The 17874-nt window shown below is 30.6% G+C and overlaps 3 protein-coding genes across 3 annotated transcripts; 1 reads left to right on the top strand and 2 right to left on the bottom strand.

The window, feature by feature from the left end:
- Positions 1-509: 509 nt before the first annotated feature.
- Positions 510-899, bottom strand: LOC105365627 (protein krueppel-like). Its single transcript, XM_011503842.1, has one exon. The coding sequence runs from the start codon at positions 897-899 to the stop codon at positions 510-512; it is 390 nt and encodes a 129-aa protein (XP_011502144.1).
- Positions 900-1347: 448 nt separating this feature from the next.
- Positions 1348-5807, top strand: LOC105365626 (uncharacterized). Its single transcript, XM_011503841.1, has 2 exons — positions 1348-1499; positions 2026-5807. Exons 1-2 carry the CDS (start codon positions 1452-1454, stop codon positions 5728-5730), a joined length of 3753 nt encoding a protein of 1250 aa, XP_011502143.1. The 5' UTR covers positions 1348-1451; the 3' UTR covers positions 5731-5807.
- An 8706-nt stretch (positions 5808-14513) lies between these two features.
- LOC105365625 (zinc finger protein 239-like) lies at positions 14514-15506 on the bottom strand. Its single transcript, XM_011503840.1, has one exon. It carries the CDS (start codon positions 15504-15506, stop codon positions 14514-14516), a length of 993 nt encoding a protein of 330 aa, XP_011502142.1.
- Between the last annotated feature and the right edge of the window lie 2368 nt (positions 15507-17874).

The raw sequence follows: 17874 nt of genomic DNA, 5'->3' as shown, positions 1-17874 counted from the left end.
TGTACTGGAAATGTTTATTGTAAATAGTTTACGTTTACTTATTCAGGGAGTTTTATGCACAAGAATGCATTGTGATTGGGCAAGTTAATTTCATTCAAGTGTAGAGCGCTCAAAAAGCGCGCTTCGATTACGAAATTGTCATTCGTTAGATGGGATCAATCAATGTGCACACGACGATAATCAAGAGGTAGAATTAGGATTTCTCGCTTTCGATATATCAAAATGAAAAACGAATGAAAAAATAGGACAGAAACTGAGAGATGTATGGGAATTCGCAAAAGCCAAAGCACAGGGGCCGTAACATAATAAAGGTAAAGCGGCTAAATTGCCTCTTACTGACTAGGCGCAATTGGCATAAGACGTATCACTTCCTCTCGCACTAAGGCTCGCACAAGCTTCGTTTAACAATGACGACAAACTCGAGCTTTCAGGTGTCCCCGTACTTACGCCTTCGACGATCTGCCCTCCGATTTGAGGCTCTCGGCGGCCTCGCGGGCTCGCACCTCCGATCAGAAGCAGCCCTTAAGGTGCGTGTTGAGGAGCGTTTTGGTGACGAAGCCCTTGGTGCACCGTTCGCAGACGTAGGGCCTCTCGCCACTATGGTAGCGCTTGTGGACAACGAGGGTCGAGCGTTGGGTGAATGACTTGCCGCAGAGGTCGCAGCTGTAGGGTCGCTCGCCGGTGTGGGTGACCCGGTGGGTGCGCAGGAGGGTCTCGCAGGAAAAACACTTGTCGCAGACTTTGCAGGTGAAAGGCTTCTCGCCGGTGTGGAGCCGCGTATGGATCTGCAGGCCCTTGAAGGTCTTGAGCTCCTTGCCGCAATGGGCGCAAAGATAGGTGCGTTGGGCACGTTTGGAGCGGCCAGTGCGCGGTCTGCCCCGTCGGCGCTTTTGGTACATCGATGGATCGCCGTTCGATATGTAGCCGTCTAGGTCCTCCAGGTAGCTCCTCGCTTGCTCCTGCTACCGTTAGAATACATTATTTTTTGTAATTTTGAAAGGAAATCATCGTTCGCGCTTGATTGGATGTAACGTAGATTATGGTATAACGGACTTGCCATTACGAAATGCGAAATATGAGTGTATGGAGAACGGGAGGGAGGGTGAGATAGAGAGAGAGAGAGAGAGAGAGAGAGAGAGGGGGGGGGGGGGGGCGAATTTATTTTAATATTTTTAAGCAGAGAAAATTTGTGTACGTGATGCTTTATTATTTTGCTATGGGAATAAAAGATGACGATCATTGGATATTTATTATGACAGTTTAGTTAAAATCACATTTATTTTACTATCATAACCACAATTTTTAGATTACGTTGCTGACAAAATTATAAATATAAGTAATAATGAATTGAGAAATTTAAATTCAGTTGAAATCAGTCAAATTATTAATCGGGACTGAAATTTGTAAGAAGATATCAATAAATCTTTCACTACTATAGCAATTTCTTAAAAATGCCTTCACCGAATTTTTTGGATTGGTGTAGTGTATCGATATCCTCGGTAAACTTAATATACTTTATTACTGCTACTGATATTGATATTTTAATAAATTTATGATTAGCAATAAGAACCATAGTTTATTTAGGAAGATTATTGAAATATGTATTTGTATTTGTTTTAAAATTAATTTTACTAAACGTTGCGCACAATTTGTGATCCACTTGGTAAATGATCCTGTAATATTATAAATGCCTACCATATGGAAAATCAAAATATTTTCTATTCTTATTCGTTGAAAAACGTATTATTGAAAATTATTGTTGAAGATTATATAAAACTTGAACTCATAATAAGACTAAATAATTGTACTTATACATTTTATTTAATTGTGACGATATCCAATATGTTTGAAGAATTAATCAATGCTAATTCAGAATCAATAGATACGCTACATAATACATATTGATAAAATCTCAATTGATATCAATGTATTACTAATTATATTAGATACAAGCACAAATGCATCACAATGTCTACCAATTATTCTACATTACTAATATTATTTGACTCATTATCTTACTTTTAGATACACAGATCAGTCAATAAGATCGTAAATACATGTTCGAAAACCGAATGTGAAATATCACCCAACATAGCAGCGATTCAATCGCTTAATGGAAAAACTTCGGCTGAAAAATTTAAAGACTTAAATTTAGCAGTGAAAACAATCGCCGAGAATACGAAAGGAAAGGGCGAGTTGTTATCTACAAACGATTACAAAGAAATTTCACCAGCCATGACGAGTCTTATACAAATTTTAGTTGGCTTGAAATTAAAAATAAATGCATTGATTATACAAGGGTTGACATCGGATGATTTAAATATAACTCGTAAAGCACTGAAGGCCACCTGGTTTTTTAATGGCATGAACGACCACGTCAATCCTAAATATTTTGTCACAAATATCATGCCTTTCGTCTCGGTAAACACGCGATTATGTATTATAAAAAAGTTGTCGTACGCGTTGAATGGATTTGAGAAGAAAGCCGAAGCATTTTTCAACGCTTTTGTCGAATTATATGGATTCGAAGTATGTTTGTCAATTCTAAAGGCATGCTCGCAGTCATTCATTTATGACAAAATTTTGGACCATAAAATTAAATTTTCCGTAAAAGAAATAAGGGCATTATTCAAAAAATATCCAAATCTCGTGATTCAATATCTGCAATTTGGAAATACAAATAATCTAGAGAATGAAAATAATAGCTATGGCTTTCGTGTACAAATACACGAATATGACTCGTTTATATCGCAGCTTCTTAAAAATTATCCGCAAATATTTATCAAACTGTATAGTAGAACACCCGAAAAAGTTTTAAAACTCGAAAACAAATTATCTACTTTATTCGTGAAAAATTTGAAGCAGGATCTCGTACAAAATCCAAATGTATTTCTGAAGCTCATGCCGCTGAAGATTGTGAGGAAGCATCTTGACGAAACGAGCTTCGCTATTATGATAAGCAATTTATTCCCAACGAACGAAAGTGATTTTAATTTAAAAAATATCTTAAAATATTGCAAATTTGACGAAGAAGATAATGTGGTTAGCTTATTGAAAAATACATATAAAGTGCTATATAATAAGAGTTTGTTCGAGAATAAATTATGTCTGGAGTCGCTAGAATTTCTAAAGATGCTACCGAACGAAGATAAAAGTAATTTAATAAGGAATTTCTTAGAGAAATATAACGATAACGCGGAGTTCATGAGCTTATATAAGTATTATTTACCGCCTGATGAGGTCTTATCGATATTGAAAAATAAAATTAAGAGCACAGCGAACGCGGAAGAACGTGCGGAATTAATAGGCCACATGATAATTTCATGTAGCCTTTATCACAGTAAAAAAGATTTATTAGAAGTCTTAAAATTTTACAATAAAAATCATAAGAACGAAAAGAATTTAGTGCTCGTGAGATTTTTTCAATATTTAAAACAAGAATTTGACCTAAAGTCGTTGAATTCGGAACAGTGGTCGATATTGAACGACATTATCTTTTACGCTTATGTGAAAAAGGAGCTTTTCAATTCCTACGTTTCACTCGTGGAGCACGTCTTAGAAGCTTGTTTATATAACATTATTATGTACGAGAAGGACAATAAGTTGCTGTTGGATAAGATTTTCAATGTTATTGTCGAGCACAAGATGGAGCAGTTTTGCACCTTCAATATCTTAAGGGGCACGGAATTCGAAAGAGAGTGTATTGAAAAATGCTTCTCCAGCATACCATTAAAATATCCGGAGAATCATTCGATTTGGGAAATACAGCACGATCGATTATCATTGGCCTTAAATTTTGTAAAGACCATCGATAATTATAATAAAAGAAATTACCAGGTAAAGAAAAGAGGATCGTCCAAGAAAACTTCACTCTGCAATGATGACATCCATGAAAACAAATTGAAAATTAAAAATTATTCCTGGATTGTGAAATTGTCGAAGGAATATTTTTATATGAGTGATAATCAAGCGAGTGTAAAAAGAAATACATTGATCAAAATAGTAAAAGCAAACGCCCCCGATTTGTATGAGGAGATAATGGATAAGATTGTCAACATCCGTAGTATCGAGTCTGGAGAAGCAATTGCGCTACTTAAGAAGGATTACAGAAAAATTCTCGATAACTGGTCCGAATATCTAACCGAAGCTCGTAAAAAATTATATTTAGGTAACAAAGCCGCAAAGCGCTTTATCGTTGCAACAAAGTGGTATCAAGATATACCGGTGAAATTTATTGACAAGTGTATGGCCGAGCTTTACGAAGAGGGCAGCTTTTCCGTTTTGGCACTTTTATTGGAAGGCCATGTTTTTGAAAAAATTATAATACCCTACATTCCCATTAACAATAAAATAGACTTGAATGCCAATGATGCGAAAATAAATTACGAGATCACGAAATCGATTATCAAAGCCATGAAGTATATTAATCCGGTAGTTTCCTTTTCTACCTTAGCTTTATTTTGCAAGGACGATTACGCCTTACTTACCGAGGATACCATATTCAAAGTTGCGCAATATGTGCCGGCCTACAAGGTCTTGGAATTCGCACAGGAATTTATCAATTGCTCGACGCCTATGAAGAAGCAATCCTTTCGATTAATCGAGAGAGTCGCTACGAAAACTGAGTTGAGAAACTTTTTGAAAGACCGCTTAAAATTGGAAACTAACCACTCGGTACGCCTATTAATTGCAAAAATGATATTTAATTTGTTCACAAAATTGCCAAACGTACATAATTGGAAGCTTATGGAAATGTGCATCGATGAGCTGAGCATTGATCAACAAGCGATAGAAATGTTCTCCGACTTTGCGCGAATCGATCCCAATTACTTGCCAATGTACATTGACGCTTACATGAATAAAATTGAAAGCGAATTCAACGACAATGAAAGCAACTTGGACTTTTCGTCGAGAGTAAAATATATCTTACTACTAATAGACAATTTGGATTTGAGAATAATGAATTTACTTTCCGAAGAATTATGCGAGAAAATTGTAAGAAAATACTTTTTTGATCCCGACTCCATGGAAATATCGCGAGCCGTGCAAAATTTCAGCATAAGATTATATCTTTTGCAGTCGGGTGAGAATCTCGAATACCGACTGAACGTCATAATTCAAATTTTAAAAAATATCATGAAAAACTTTAATACACCGCATCCGAAGAAACCGCGATTTTACGCGGCCAATTACACTATTCAGCAATTCTTCAATGACATGCTTCTTGAAATCTCTTGCAACGACAATAACAAAAAGTTAGAAATTGTCGAGAGGATGTTGAAGGTGCTTAATAGTAATTTGTCATCGTGGCAGGAGCCAACGACGTATTTAAGCTTAAATTTATATAAGGAATATTTGTTGGCCAATTCACCAAGTGATTTTGGCGTACGTTGCGCCAAGCGCATTTACGACATAATGGGCGACTTCTCCAGGAGCGAATCCATTATTAATGAAATAACCAAGTGCTTGGAGGACTTTATAGATAATAAAATTTATAAAGAGATTAAAGGCCCTCAATTGAGGATATGTATAATCGAAGGTATGCTTAAGGAGGATAATTATTACGCCAATTTGGTAGGTATTAAGTTATTGGATTGCAACGAGGTCAACATGTACGACGAGCGCTACGACAGGATTTTAAAGACTCTCAAGCAAAAAGAGAATATTGTCATCCAGTGTAACTTGTACCAGCACATGAATAAAATTTCTGCCCAATATAACGAGATCTAAGGCCAATACAACAGCAAGATCACCACAAGATAATTGGACGAGTGAGGAGACCAGGGGCTTCCACGATAATCCATTCTAACCTCATCGATGTCATAATGGCCAAGTGAATAAAGCCTTTTGCTAAATCGATAGTTATCATTGTAATAATTGAAGTAGGGCCCGGTCAGTGTACCGCTTACCGCGTAGTAGTCGACGAGGGGTGCACTGCTCTGCTTGGGAGCGGCGCCTGGCGGTTCGTTCTCGTGGAGTCTGTGAATGTGCCGCTCGAGCTTGGCCCGGTCGAGGGTGGAGAAGCTGCAGTGGGCGCAGGCAACGAAATGGCAGGCGCCGTGTTGTTTCTTCACGTGAGCGTTAAGCATAAATCGCTGGGGGTAGGCTTTCTCGCAGTGAGGACACTTGAAGGGTCGCTCGATGCCGTGGACGAGACGGAGATGGGCCACCAGGCGGTTCACGTAGACGAAGGTTTCGCCGCAGTGGTCACAGATGCGGTCCCCATCTTCCCTCGGCGACCTGCTATGGTCGGATGTCAGGGGGAGAGAGAGAGAGAGACAGAGACAGAGAGAGAGAGAGAGAGAGAGAGAGAGAAACAGAGACGTTAGTTGAGTCTAGAGACTTGAGCACGACCTTTTTTTATTTTCGCGTTAATGCATCTTCTTGGTTATCTTTGACTATATTCGTGTTCAATGGTACCTCCGAATGCTTCGCCTTTTTATTCGCGCACCCGGCACTTTTAAAATAAATCGTAAAGTCTTTCGACCTTCTGTCAATGACTAATGCCCGGAAACAATATAAATTCTTTTTCATCTTCTTCTTCTTCTTAATATAAGAACTTAAAAATCTTAAAAATTCAAACACTTTCTCTTATCGGAGCTTCCATCGTTGTTTCATTACGATCGACATGACGAAAAAATTCCTAAATTCTCGAATATAAGCACCACTGAACACGAATAAACGCAGAAATATATGCATTCACGCATCGTGCATAATCTATTCCGATTTAATTATATCCAATAATATAGCCAATTTGATAATTTAGAATTTATTTATTTTATACGCATGCATTTTGCCAGGCAATATTTCCATGAAATGCTCTTAATTACCAATAGCGTGACAAACAAAATTTCTACTTAAGTACGTTTTCCATCAAGCACAGTGTTATTGCTTGTCAGCCTAACCCTACGACCAATAACAACGTTATCAAACTATCTTAAATTGAATGATTTTTAATTCAGATATTTTTTGTCGCGAATCCAAAAAAAAAAAAAAAAAAAAAAAATTATTTCCTTAGAAAGTTAAACGTTGATATATAAACTTACTTTACAAATGAGTCGATAATGTCTTGCTTGATTTTAAAGTAGTCGATATTATCCAATGCAACGAAAGCATCATCGTGCATATATTTGTTCCAATTACTGTAACATAAAATTTTGTACTTTAGTTGAAAATCTATAATATACGATGATTATTTACGATTGTGTTGTGCATACTTTATAGACTGTAATTACATAAAAAGAATATTTATTTTAACCAATACTACTAAAGCGTTATCATGCATATGTTCATAAATATTATTATTACGGAGACGTTTTAATATTGGTTAGTAAAGTTATATAATAATTTCTTTATATATTAAGAAATTATCACTGATTAATTATTTTTTGTATGTTATTATATTGATTATTGATTTCCATATACCATTAATTGCCTATAACACAATATATTAATTTTAATCAATGGCTAAAAAAATCAATTCCTTTTTAATTAAACATTTAGTAAAGAATTTAAATGTCACTGAAGATTTTTAGCTTAACTTGCTAAAAGTACGAGTTCAATTTACCTTAAAATGTAGGGTTTAGGGTTTGAAATCAAATATGATATTTTAGTCTACAAACATTCCAAAATAAAATTTTATTAAAGAAAATATACATGATATTGTCAAACAATTGTTAAAAATGATATATAATTAATTACGACATTCGAATTCAGTAAAATTATACTGAATTATAACATTGGAATAATTAAAAAATAGAATAAAAAAACATTTACTTATAAAATTTTTGAGTCTGAATTAACAACGTCTCGGTAGCTAAGATTGGCATTTACAAAATAAAAAAATGTAATATTATGGTATTTCATTTTTTAAAACTATACTGTACACAGATATAAACTTTTTTTTTTTTATGCCATAGAGTATTTAAAACATTCATTTTGTATTGCATTTTGTACATTTATTTGATCAATATACAAATATCTCGCTATTACATTGTCGCATAAATATAAAACGATTGATTTGCGCAATATTTTAAGATTGATGCTTTCGATTGATATAATTATTATTGAAATTGAAATAGCATGAAACGTTCCAAATGTATAACATTTCAAAATGTAAAAAAAATTACATTATTATTTATGTTTTTAAATCAAATAAAATCCTAGTATAATAGAGAATTATAATTCCATCGATCTTAAATTACATATCTTTGGATATATGAATAGAGTACATCGTGTTCGCTAGACGGTAGAGAGAGAATTTCAGATGTTCAACAAACATTATTGAATGTTTAATATTTTCAAGTGCATTTATCAATTAGTAAAAAAAAAAAAAAAAAAAAAAAAAAAAAAACCTAATGAATAAAAAAATAAAATATAATTTAAATGACGAAATACTTTTGTGCAGCTATTTATATGCACTTATAATATTTTAGAATAAATAATTTCAACCGAGATTTATTCTCAGTTATTATGTGAATACGTTAGACATCATATGGCACAATTCTTATTTATAATGAAATTGTATTTTACCGTGAAATAAATTGTACCTACTGTGATGAAAATGGCGATCTCCATATTTGCAACATAAAATGTATAAGCTTCTTACGACTTTTATATGATAACGACTTATTATTACAAGCGAGAATGTGATCGCCATATCATAACGATATGTTGAGCTCTAACCGAACTAACTTAACTTAAGTATTCAAGACGAGTAAATATCGACGCTACACCAATATCAATAATATATCGAGATTATATTTTTATATTTCGAGGCTCTATTTCACGTAGTCGTGATCACAATGGAACCCTGTCCAAGTTAAACTTTGTTCAAATCTAAGACCGATTTTCTATTCAAGTAAATGCCAATTCAGCGATCAGTAAGAGCAAACACAATGAGGGATAAAGAGATCCTTTGTATTAAGGATATTGCTTTAATCGAGGCTATCATGAATATTGTTTAAAGAATACGACGGTACGAGTTGCAGATCGACACCTCTCAACATTGACTTATCTCGCTCGTGCCTACGTCATGTGACACACAGGTAAATGCGGCAGACAGTTCAAGTAGTTTTTTTCGTTTGGAATGTAGCAGTATTACACTATCATTCTTCAGCGACAAAGTCTTTATTACGCAAACTCATCGTCAAGTAAGTACACAATAAAATATGTTTTACTCGTACTGCTCAGTGAATCTTGGTGGTATCATATTCTAACCTACGCAGTCTTATCACTCAACGCGACTCGCGATATCAGTCATTGAATAAAATGCAAAATGATTATAATGAATTATTATTATAGACTTTGTACACGTACTTACGAATAAGCATATATTATATAGCGAAATTAGCACCTATTAGCTGTCTTTTTTCTCTTTTTTTCTTTTTTAATTATACGCATAAAAGTACAAATGACACGAAAGACTCGTTTAATTTAAATAATACATCAAGGATATTCTAAAGGCAAACACGAAGATATCGCGTATTACTTAATAAGACTTTTATTCTTAGACTATATAATAGTTTAATGTCATTATTATTCAAAGTGTCAGTAATTCATTAATAAATATATATTAAAAAAATATATAATTAATAAATAATTGTCAAAGGAAGTACTTGTGATTTCGTATTATAATAATTTAATACGATATTATATATTATTATAGTTCATAAGGATTATATATATATATATATATATATATATATATATATTGGTTTGGATTTCGTCATACCTGATTATATAATTTAGTTTTATTTTCATTAAGAATCACAAGAAAAAAAAAAACAAAAAAAAATCCTTTAGTAGTTTTGTATTTGTATTTGTTTTCATAAATGTCAATTAATAGCTGAATTAAACAAAATTAAGTTCCAACAAAGGCCAAAAAAGTATTCAATAAAAGAAGGGTCTGTACAAATTTTACTCTTTCAGCAATACAGATAAGAAGAGAAACAACGATCTTATAAAACTTGCATTCGTGGCTTATGATAATCACATTCTCGTATGTAATATAAAAGCTTCATTGATAAATGATTCACACGACGAATCATATATTTGGGGTATAACAAGGATGGTGATCGCTGTTTTTCACAATGAAGTGCAATTTATTCCACTTTAATATATTTTAACTTTTAAAAACTTAAAAACATTACAACTTTTATTTTTAATTAAGCGTCATTAGCATTGACATCGTATTAATACATACATTTGTACGAGCAGGCGATACTTTATTCCATCAGTCACAGCATATGTGGCGTAAAAGGATCATAATTAACTAAATGTAAAATTATAGTAAATATATTTCTTTAATTGCAAAATGTATACAACCATATAAAATTTTAAATATTATAAGGTAAAGTCTATCCTATTTGAATTTCGCAAGAAATGCTTCATTAATAATTCAATATAATTATCCAAACTATATGCAATAAAATATTCTTCTTTAATATTTAATATTTGCATACGATATCCGTGCATATATATATATATATATATATATATATATATATATATATTTAGTTTAGCACAGGAAGTGTAAGAGAAATTTTAATTTATATATTATGCAAAGGAAATAGAAAATGCGAAATAAAAATGATTAAAAACAGTTTTCAAATTTAAGGAAAGAGAAGATAGAAAGTAGTAAGTAGTTAAATAAAAAAACCTTTAAATAAGTTAAAGAAGAATATTATAAAATAAATTGAGTTGTCATTCTTTTTTTAAAACTCATACGTAATGAATATTTAATAATATTTAATTTGAAAACTTCGTCCATAACATCGTATTTAAAATATTCGTTCAATTTTTTTTTAAAAAGGAAAACTTGTATTAATTTTGTTAAAAAATTTGACTTATCAAATTCCAAACACATTTTATTTAGAAAATTTAATATTCATATTATAGTATTGTTATTATTATTATTATTATTATTATTATTATTATTATTATTATTATTATTATTATCATCATTATTATCATTATTATCATTATTTATTATTATTATATTATTATTATTATTATTATCATCATTATTATCATTATTATCATTATTATTATTATTATTATTATTATTATTATAATTATAAATATTAAATATTTCAGTTAGAAAAATATAAAAAATATTGATATATAATTACATTTATTAAATAATAATGTAATTTTCAGAAAATTGTTAATATACATTCGATATAATAAATTAAAATAAAAAACTTAAAATATATTGTTAAATAGCATGGCCATTAATTTTACGTCCATAATTTCATATCTCCGTAAGGGTTATTACTATTATTGGAATTAATAATAAACATTGAGGACAAATAATCTCGCTTTTTTACCAAACAAAGAAAAAAAAACGACTAAACATAAAATTAAATTAAGACTATAATGTAGTTGTTTCTACACGATATATTTATTTAAGCACTTTAGTTGTATATTTAAAAAATTTAATAACCCGTTTTGTTAGTTTTTGCAAATATAGAAAATCTAATAATCGAACTTGTCTTATAAAATTGCAGTGATAATTTGAATGTTGATAAATTAATTATATTTTATACCATTATTCGGTAGATGTAAAAAATTAGTTTTACATTGAATGTGGAAATCAATTCATTATTTATCAATGCTACTAATGTGCATTACAATATTCTTGTAATCGTTTATTTAGTATACTTAAGTATTCAGAAAGTTAGTTTGTTAAAGATAAATATATTTATGTAAAAGTTTATTTTACAATTACATAATATAATGAAATTAATTGTAAATTGTAAATTAGCTTCTGCGATTGACAATTAAAATATTTGAGTTAATAAATTTTTCTATTATTGAAAAGTTGAATTAATAAATAATGTTTTTATCTTTATAATATATATTCATATAGTTAATATTTTTTATAAAATGCATAACGGCATTACACCTAATTATTTTTAAAAGTGAGAAACAAATTATTTACGTAATAAAACAGTATTTAAAATTCCTCTGTATTTATTATTTGTATACAATATTATTTGTATATAAAATTACGTACTAACAGATTTAGATGATTTAAAATAAATGTTGCTATCCTAATATTAAATTAAAAAATATATTAACTTAATATATTAAAAATTAGTAGATTTTTATAAATTTTTAAGAGAATTAAAATATTTAATATCAATATGGATTAGTTTCGATTAATATTTAGAAATTGCTTTACTCTCTTATTGAGTATTTTCAATGAGATTTCAATGAGATTTATTATATTGAATAGAAATCCATTAAATTTATGAGAGCTGCAGTGATTAGTAGGTTAGCTAGTGACTACGTATATCATAGTTAATATTATCAAACGGTTAAGTACTGGTTAGGATCTTTGAACATTTTAGGAAAACAGCGATTATTAGTTAGCTAAATTTAATAAATATGATTTTTTTAAATATTTATTTTTATAAAAAATGAAGAGGCAGTGACATGATTATTATTATGTTATACCCTAAATATTATAAACACGAAGCCGCGATATTATCTATTATATATATATATATATAATAGTTCCTTTTATTCTGGAGTTAATTCTACCAATAATTCTGTAATTGATATATTTGGAACTATTACGTTTAGTTATCTTGATTTAATTATCAATATTAAATATTTTGTAAAACTAACTTTGATAATTTTATATGTAATTAATTTTATAATTATTTATTACATTTTAATGTGATGTTGAATCAAAATTAATTATTTTTCTTTTTTATGTATTTTACTTTTTTATATATTTTAATTAATATACTTTGTCACTTAAAATATTTCGATTTTTACTTGTTAGGAAAATTTCTATTAATCAATCTCAATTTTATGAATGTCAAATAGACAAAAAAAAATATATATATATATGTTATGCACTTTTATAACTTTAAAAACTAAATTATGTTTTAATGATTAGATTATCACAATGAGTATTAAGTAAATGTTTTGATAATTATTAAACTATGCATATTTTATATTATTAAGATTAATATATCATTTGATTAGTTAAGAAACAATTTAATAGGAATATACGTTAAAAAGGCACCTTGATAATTCTTTTAATTATATTAATAAATCCTTTAGGGTTTAAGTTTTTAACAAATCTTATATTATTTTTAAGACTATAGCAACTTAAAATGCGTTGCTTTTCAATTTATGTGATATTATAATTCACGTTCATTTATTAATACTATAATATTAGTATGATGTTGTGCTTATGTTAATAATATTTATTAGTCAATATTATATAATATATATTATATATTGTATAAATAATATAATAGCTATAATATAATTGCAACCTTTAATGTGAGATTCATTTTATATTTCATACTTACTTATATGGCGTTGAGTTTGTACTAGAATCGTATAAAATTATTTATGCATGTTTTTTTTTTGTTTTTGTTTTGCTCGTTATTGTTGTTGTTGTTGTATTTTTTTTTATATATAGATTTAATATATCGTACATGTAGTATTTTTATTCTATTGCTTAGCAAAGGTTTTGTCATGTAAATGTTATTTTATGAGTATCATGTGTTGCTTTTAATAAAAGCAGTATGTATATAATACATTGCACCATGGTATTTGTAAGTCTAAAATTTGTAAATAAAAAATATTAAATAATTTAACTTATATTTTATATCTTTTTTTTTCTTTTTTTCTTTTTTTCTCTTTTTAATATCGTTATTAAGTAAATAAAAAGCTTGATTCACAAGACTTTAATAAACGCATAGATAACTTATTTATTATAAAATAAAAGGACCAGAATTCTGAAAACTCATACTAAAATTACCTTTTTTATAGGCTCATATAAATATTGGCTCATATAAGTAATGACCATATAATATCAATAGGTTAACCGATTATTCAATATATGAAAGTAGTGAATATATTATATTTTAATATAAGTCATTCATGTAATGTAATGTGACTTTAGAAAATACTGATTCAAAATCAATTTCTTTTTTTCGAATGTTTTATAAATATTATTAATTTTTAAAAACAAAACCTTCTTATTTTAGTCATTAAAATTTAAAAAATAACCTCCATTCATACTTTAAAATGATTTGAATACTGCAACAGCATTCACAAAAACCTAATACCAATATTTTTCTTTTTGTTCCTTATATTTTTATCTATATAGATGTTACGATAGCCTTAAGTTATTCGTGTGCGTGGGTTTCTGTGGAAGTCTTAATAATAAAATTCGGTGTGTAAGTAAAATATTAGGCGGCTGACGACGGATAGATATTTCACGCTTAGGATTAATAAACACTTATTTTGTGTAGTAAATTTTGTGTAGTAAATTTACGAGATACCTGCGACATATGACTGTTGCACTCCCATAATCTTTATCTCGGTGTTATTCGTCCCTATAAGAAAAGAGGACGATCGAAAGGTCAATCGTTGATAAAAAAAAAAATTAAACGCACGTGCGGCTGCAAACGAGCCTTACGGGCTTTGACGCTGCTCGGAAAATTTAGGCCGTAAATACAATGTAAGCCGAAGCGTGTCAATTAGGCCGAAGGTGTCAGCTCAATTCCATTCTTCGTTTTACTCTCGACGTGGATCTTCGCATGCTTCTTAAGGAAGGAGCCCGACACGAATCCCTTCCCGCACTCGTCACATCGGTAAGGCCTTTCGCCCGTGTGGATCCTGACGTGTTGGACTAGCGTCGTCCTCTGTATGAAACTCTTGCCGCAGACGGAGCAAAGATAGGGTCTCTCGCCGGTGTGTATCCTCATGTGCACGCGCAAGTTGTCCCACTTGGCGAAGCTCTTGCCGCAAATCTCGCAGCTGCCGACCTTCTCGCCCCGATGGGCTCTGACGTGCTGGGCGAGCGTTGTCTTCGAGGAGAGCTGAGCACCGCATAGGTCGCAGAGACACTTCTTCGACGGCTTCGGTAGGCCCGCGTGGCTCAAATTCACGTGCCTCCTGAGACTCTCGTCCTTCATGAACGTTCTTGGACAGTGGCTGCACTGGATCAGGGGGCCACGGTAGTCAGGCCTGCTTTCCGGATGATGGCTCTTCTGGTGCGCCACGAGGTTGCGCTTGTAATTGAAGCCCTTGTCGCAGAATTGGCACTTGTGGCTGCCGGCTTTGCCCTCGTGGAGGGCCGAGTGCTCGAGGTACTTGGTGCGCTGCATGAAACCGGCGCCACAAGTGTCGCAGCGGTACGCGTAGTTGTTCGCGTGGATTCGGCGATGAAGCTCGAGGTTCGACTTCTGGTGGCAGGCGTAATTGCAAAGTTCGCAGGTGTATCGCTTAGCTGAGAGGTGGGTGCGCTTGTGGCGCGTTACGCTCAGGGGATTGCGAAAGGTGACGCCGCAGATGTCGCACTCGAAGGGGCGGTCGACATTGTGGATGTGTCGTAGGTGATTGGCCAGGTCGCTCACCTGAGTGAAGCCGGCGAGGCAGATGCCGCAGTAGTGCTGAGTACGGATACGAGCGGGACGCTTTCCGTTGGCGGGGCTCGACTCTTTGCAAGATGACAATGTGACGATGTCCATGAAACTGGAATAAATAAGCACATAATATCGGTTATGGAGGTTTTTCGAGTGGCTCTCTCTCTCTCTCTCTCTCTCTCTCTCTCTCTCTCTCTCTCTCTCTGTCTATGTGTGTGCGTGCGTGCGTGCGTGCATGTGTGTCTTGCACTGATTAGAGGCCACTGATATTATCGTAATTTGATGGTGATTTAAAAATGAGTTAAGATAAGACCAAAATTAAATTAAAAAATTAAATTAAATTAAATTAATTTTCTTAAATTAACCACATAATTTAAGACCCATCACGACTTATTATATACCGTGGCCGATAATCAGTCGCCCTTCACCTGATCCGATCGATCGTATGTTGCTCCTGACTCTTCGGTGTTATAGTTTGATTTGAGCAAAGAATGAAGGAAATTGATAAAGCAGTTAACTATGACAAATTTAAGAATTATATAATACGACTGATACCAATTATTAAGTCAAGCAATTAAATTTCTTAATATACATTAAGTATGGAGAATAATGATACTAGGGAAATAAACGTACAGTTCTGGCGGAAAATTGGATAAAGGGTGGGCCTACTTTTACATAAAATATAATTATTACTTTATACGAATGACTATCATTCAAAATACGAGACAAGTAGACTAAGAGATCACTTGATACAGAGAGTTTTATTCTTATAATTCAGAATTAAATAAAATCTCATACAAATTAATAACCGAGTCAAATATATATTAAATATTTAATACACAATATTTAATAATTCGATTACATTTATTAAAAATAATGCATGGTTGTTCTATTTCTTCTTCTTTATTCTCGTTTTAGATACATCTACCTTATTTCTTTTATATTTAATATTATTTCATTCGTTTGATTCATATTTTAAACGATCGAACGTAATAGCCGAAACACTTTCATGCACAAATCTATGAAAGAATTGAGCTTTCTAAAATTAAACATAAATTTACTAAAATTTATAAATATATTTTAAACGGTGGACTTGCTGCTTATAATTTATACAGTATGAATTCCTTGAGTTATTAACAACAATAACAGAACTTAAATGATGGACACGGTTTTATTTTTAAGATAATTCGGATAACTTGTGGATAATATATATTTGATCGTATTCATGTATCAATTTATAAATTCGCGCTTTTACACAATGCCGATAAGTATTTTAAGTAAATTTAAAATAAATTACGTATTATATATGTATACAGATTTTCTTAATATCTATTATTATGTATATTTTCTCTTTTACATATTGATTGTATTCACACATATTACATCTTTAGAGATCCATCAGTTGAAGATCCGTCCATCATAATAAAGAATTCTTCGTTTCAATTATATAATAAAAATATCACGATTTTTTTTACTAATAAATACATTCAAATGATAGCCATAGATATATATGATGTAAAGCAGAAGCCGAAACTTCACTAGTAACAATAATATGCATGCAACTAATTATACATATCTCAAGGACAATCGCTGATGTATGTATGTACAAATATTTTAACACTCAACTACTTGTATTTCTATACTAATCGAAGGAAATTTTTATAAAATCTGGAAACAAAAATAATTAATAAAATAATTACAAAAAAAAAGGATCAATATGTACCATAAATATTAAGATTTTTATTTAAATGAATTAAAAATCACTTTTAATACAAGATTTGAGAGATAAATTTTGCGGGCATTCAAATTATAACTATAATTTACAACAATATTTTATCATAATTTAACATTGTTAAATAAATAATATATAAATATATAAATACATAAAATATAAAGTGAACAATTATAAATTAATGAATTTGAATTTTTTCGTTTTTCATAGCTAAATTTTGTAAATATTATATATATATATATATATATATATGAATGACGTCTAATATGTTTAATGCATATTCAAGTAAATTTAATATCCTATTTTGAAAGTACATTTTAATATTTAATTTTAAAAAACAGTGGAAATATATTACTTTACGTCATATTACACATAAAACTTAATAATACAAAAGATAATAAAAAGCAAATTATAATTATCATTTTCCAATAAAGCAACTACTAAGTTTCTTACTAATAATTTAATTCAGTTTAATCCCTGTATATTCAAAAAACAAAATACGATATCCAATCATTCATTAATATTTAAATAAGACCATAATTGTCGTATAATGTAAATAAAAAAGCAATCATACATCACAATATATTTTAATATGAATTTACTTACTTGTATCGTATACTCTTAAATGTTAAAATTTATAAATTTATTGTGATACTTACTACTTAAATTTTATATACACAAAGTTAAATAATAAATGCCAATTTTACAAATTTATCAGAAAACAAATTTTTATTTACAATA

This window comes from Ceratosolen solmsi, unplaced genomic scaffold (genome assembly GCF_000503995.2).
Source record: "Ceratosolen solmsi marchali unplaced genomic scaffold, CerSol_1.0 scaffold48, whole genome shotgun sequence".
Lineage (NCBI taxonomy): Eukaryota > Metazoa > Arthropoda > Insecta > Hymenoptera > Agaonidae > Ceratosolen > Ceratosolen solmsi.
Note: the sequence above shows the minus strand (reverse complement) of the source record. Positions and strands in the feature narration are given on the sequence as shown.

Bases quoted from the DNA above. Each gene is read 5' to 3' on its own strand.
- LOC105365625 (XM_011503840.1), bottom strand. From the start codon at position 15,506: ATGGACATCGTCACATTGTCATCTTGCAAAGAGTCGAGCCCCGCCAAC.
- LOC105365627 (XM_011503842.1), bottom strand. From the start codon at position 899: ATGTACCAAAAGCGCCGACGGGGCAGACCGCGCACTGGCCGCTCCAAA.
- LOC105365626 (XM_011503841.1), top strand. From the start codon at position 1,452: ATGCCTTCACCGAATTTTTTGGATTGGTGTAGTGTATCGATATCCTCG. The intron at 1,500-2,025 runs GTAAACTTAATA...TCTTACTTTTAG, and splicing joins GTAGTGTATCGATATCCTCG to ATACACAGATCAGTCAATAA.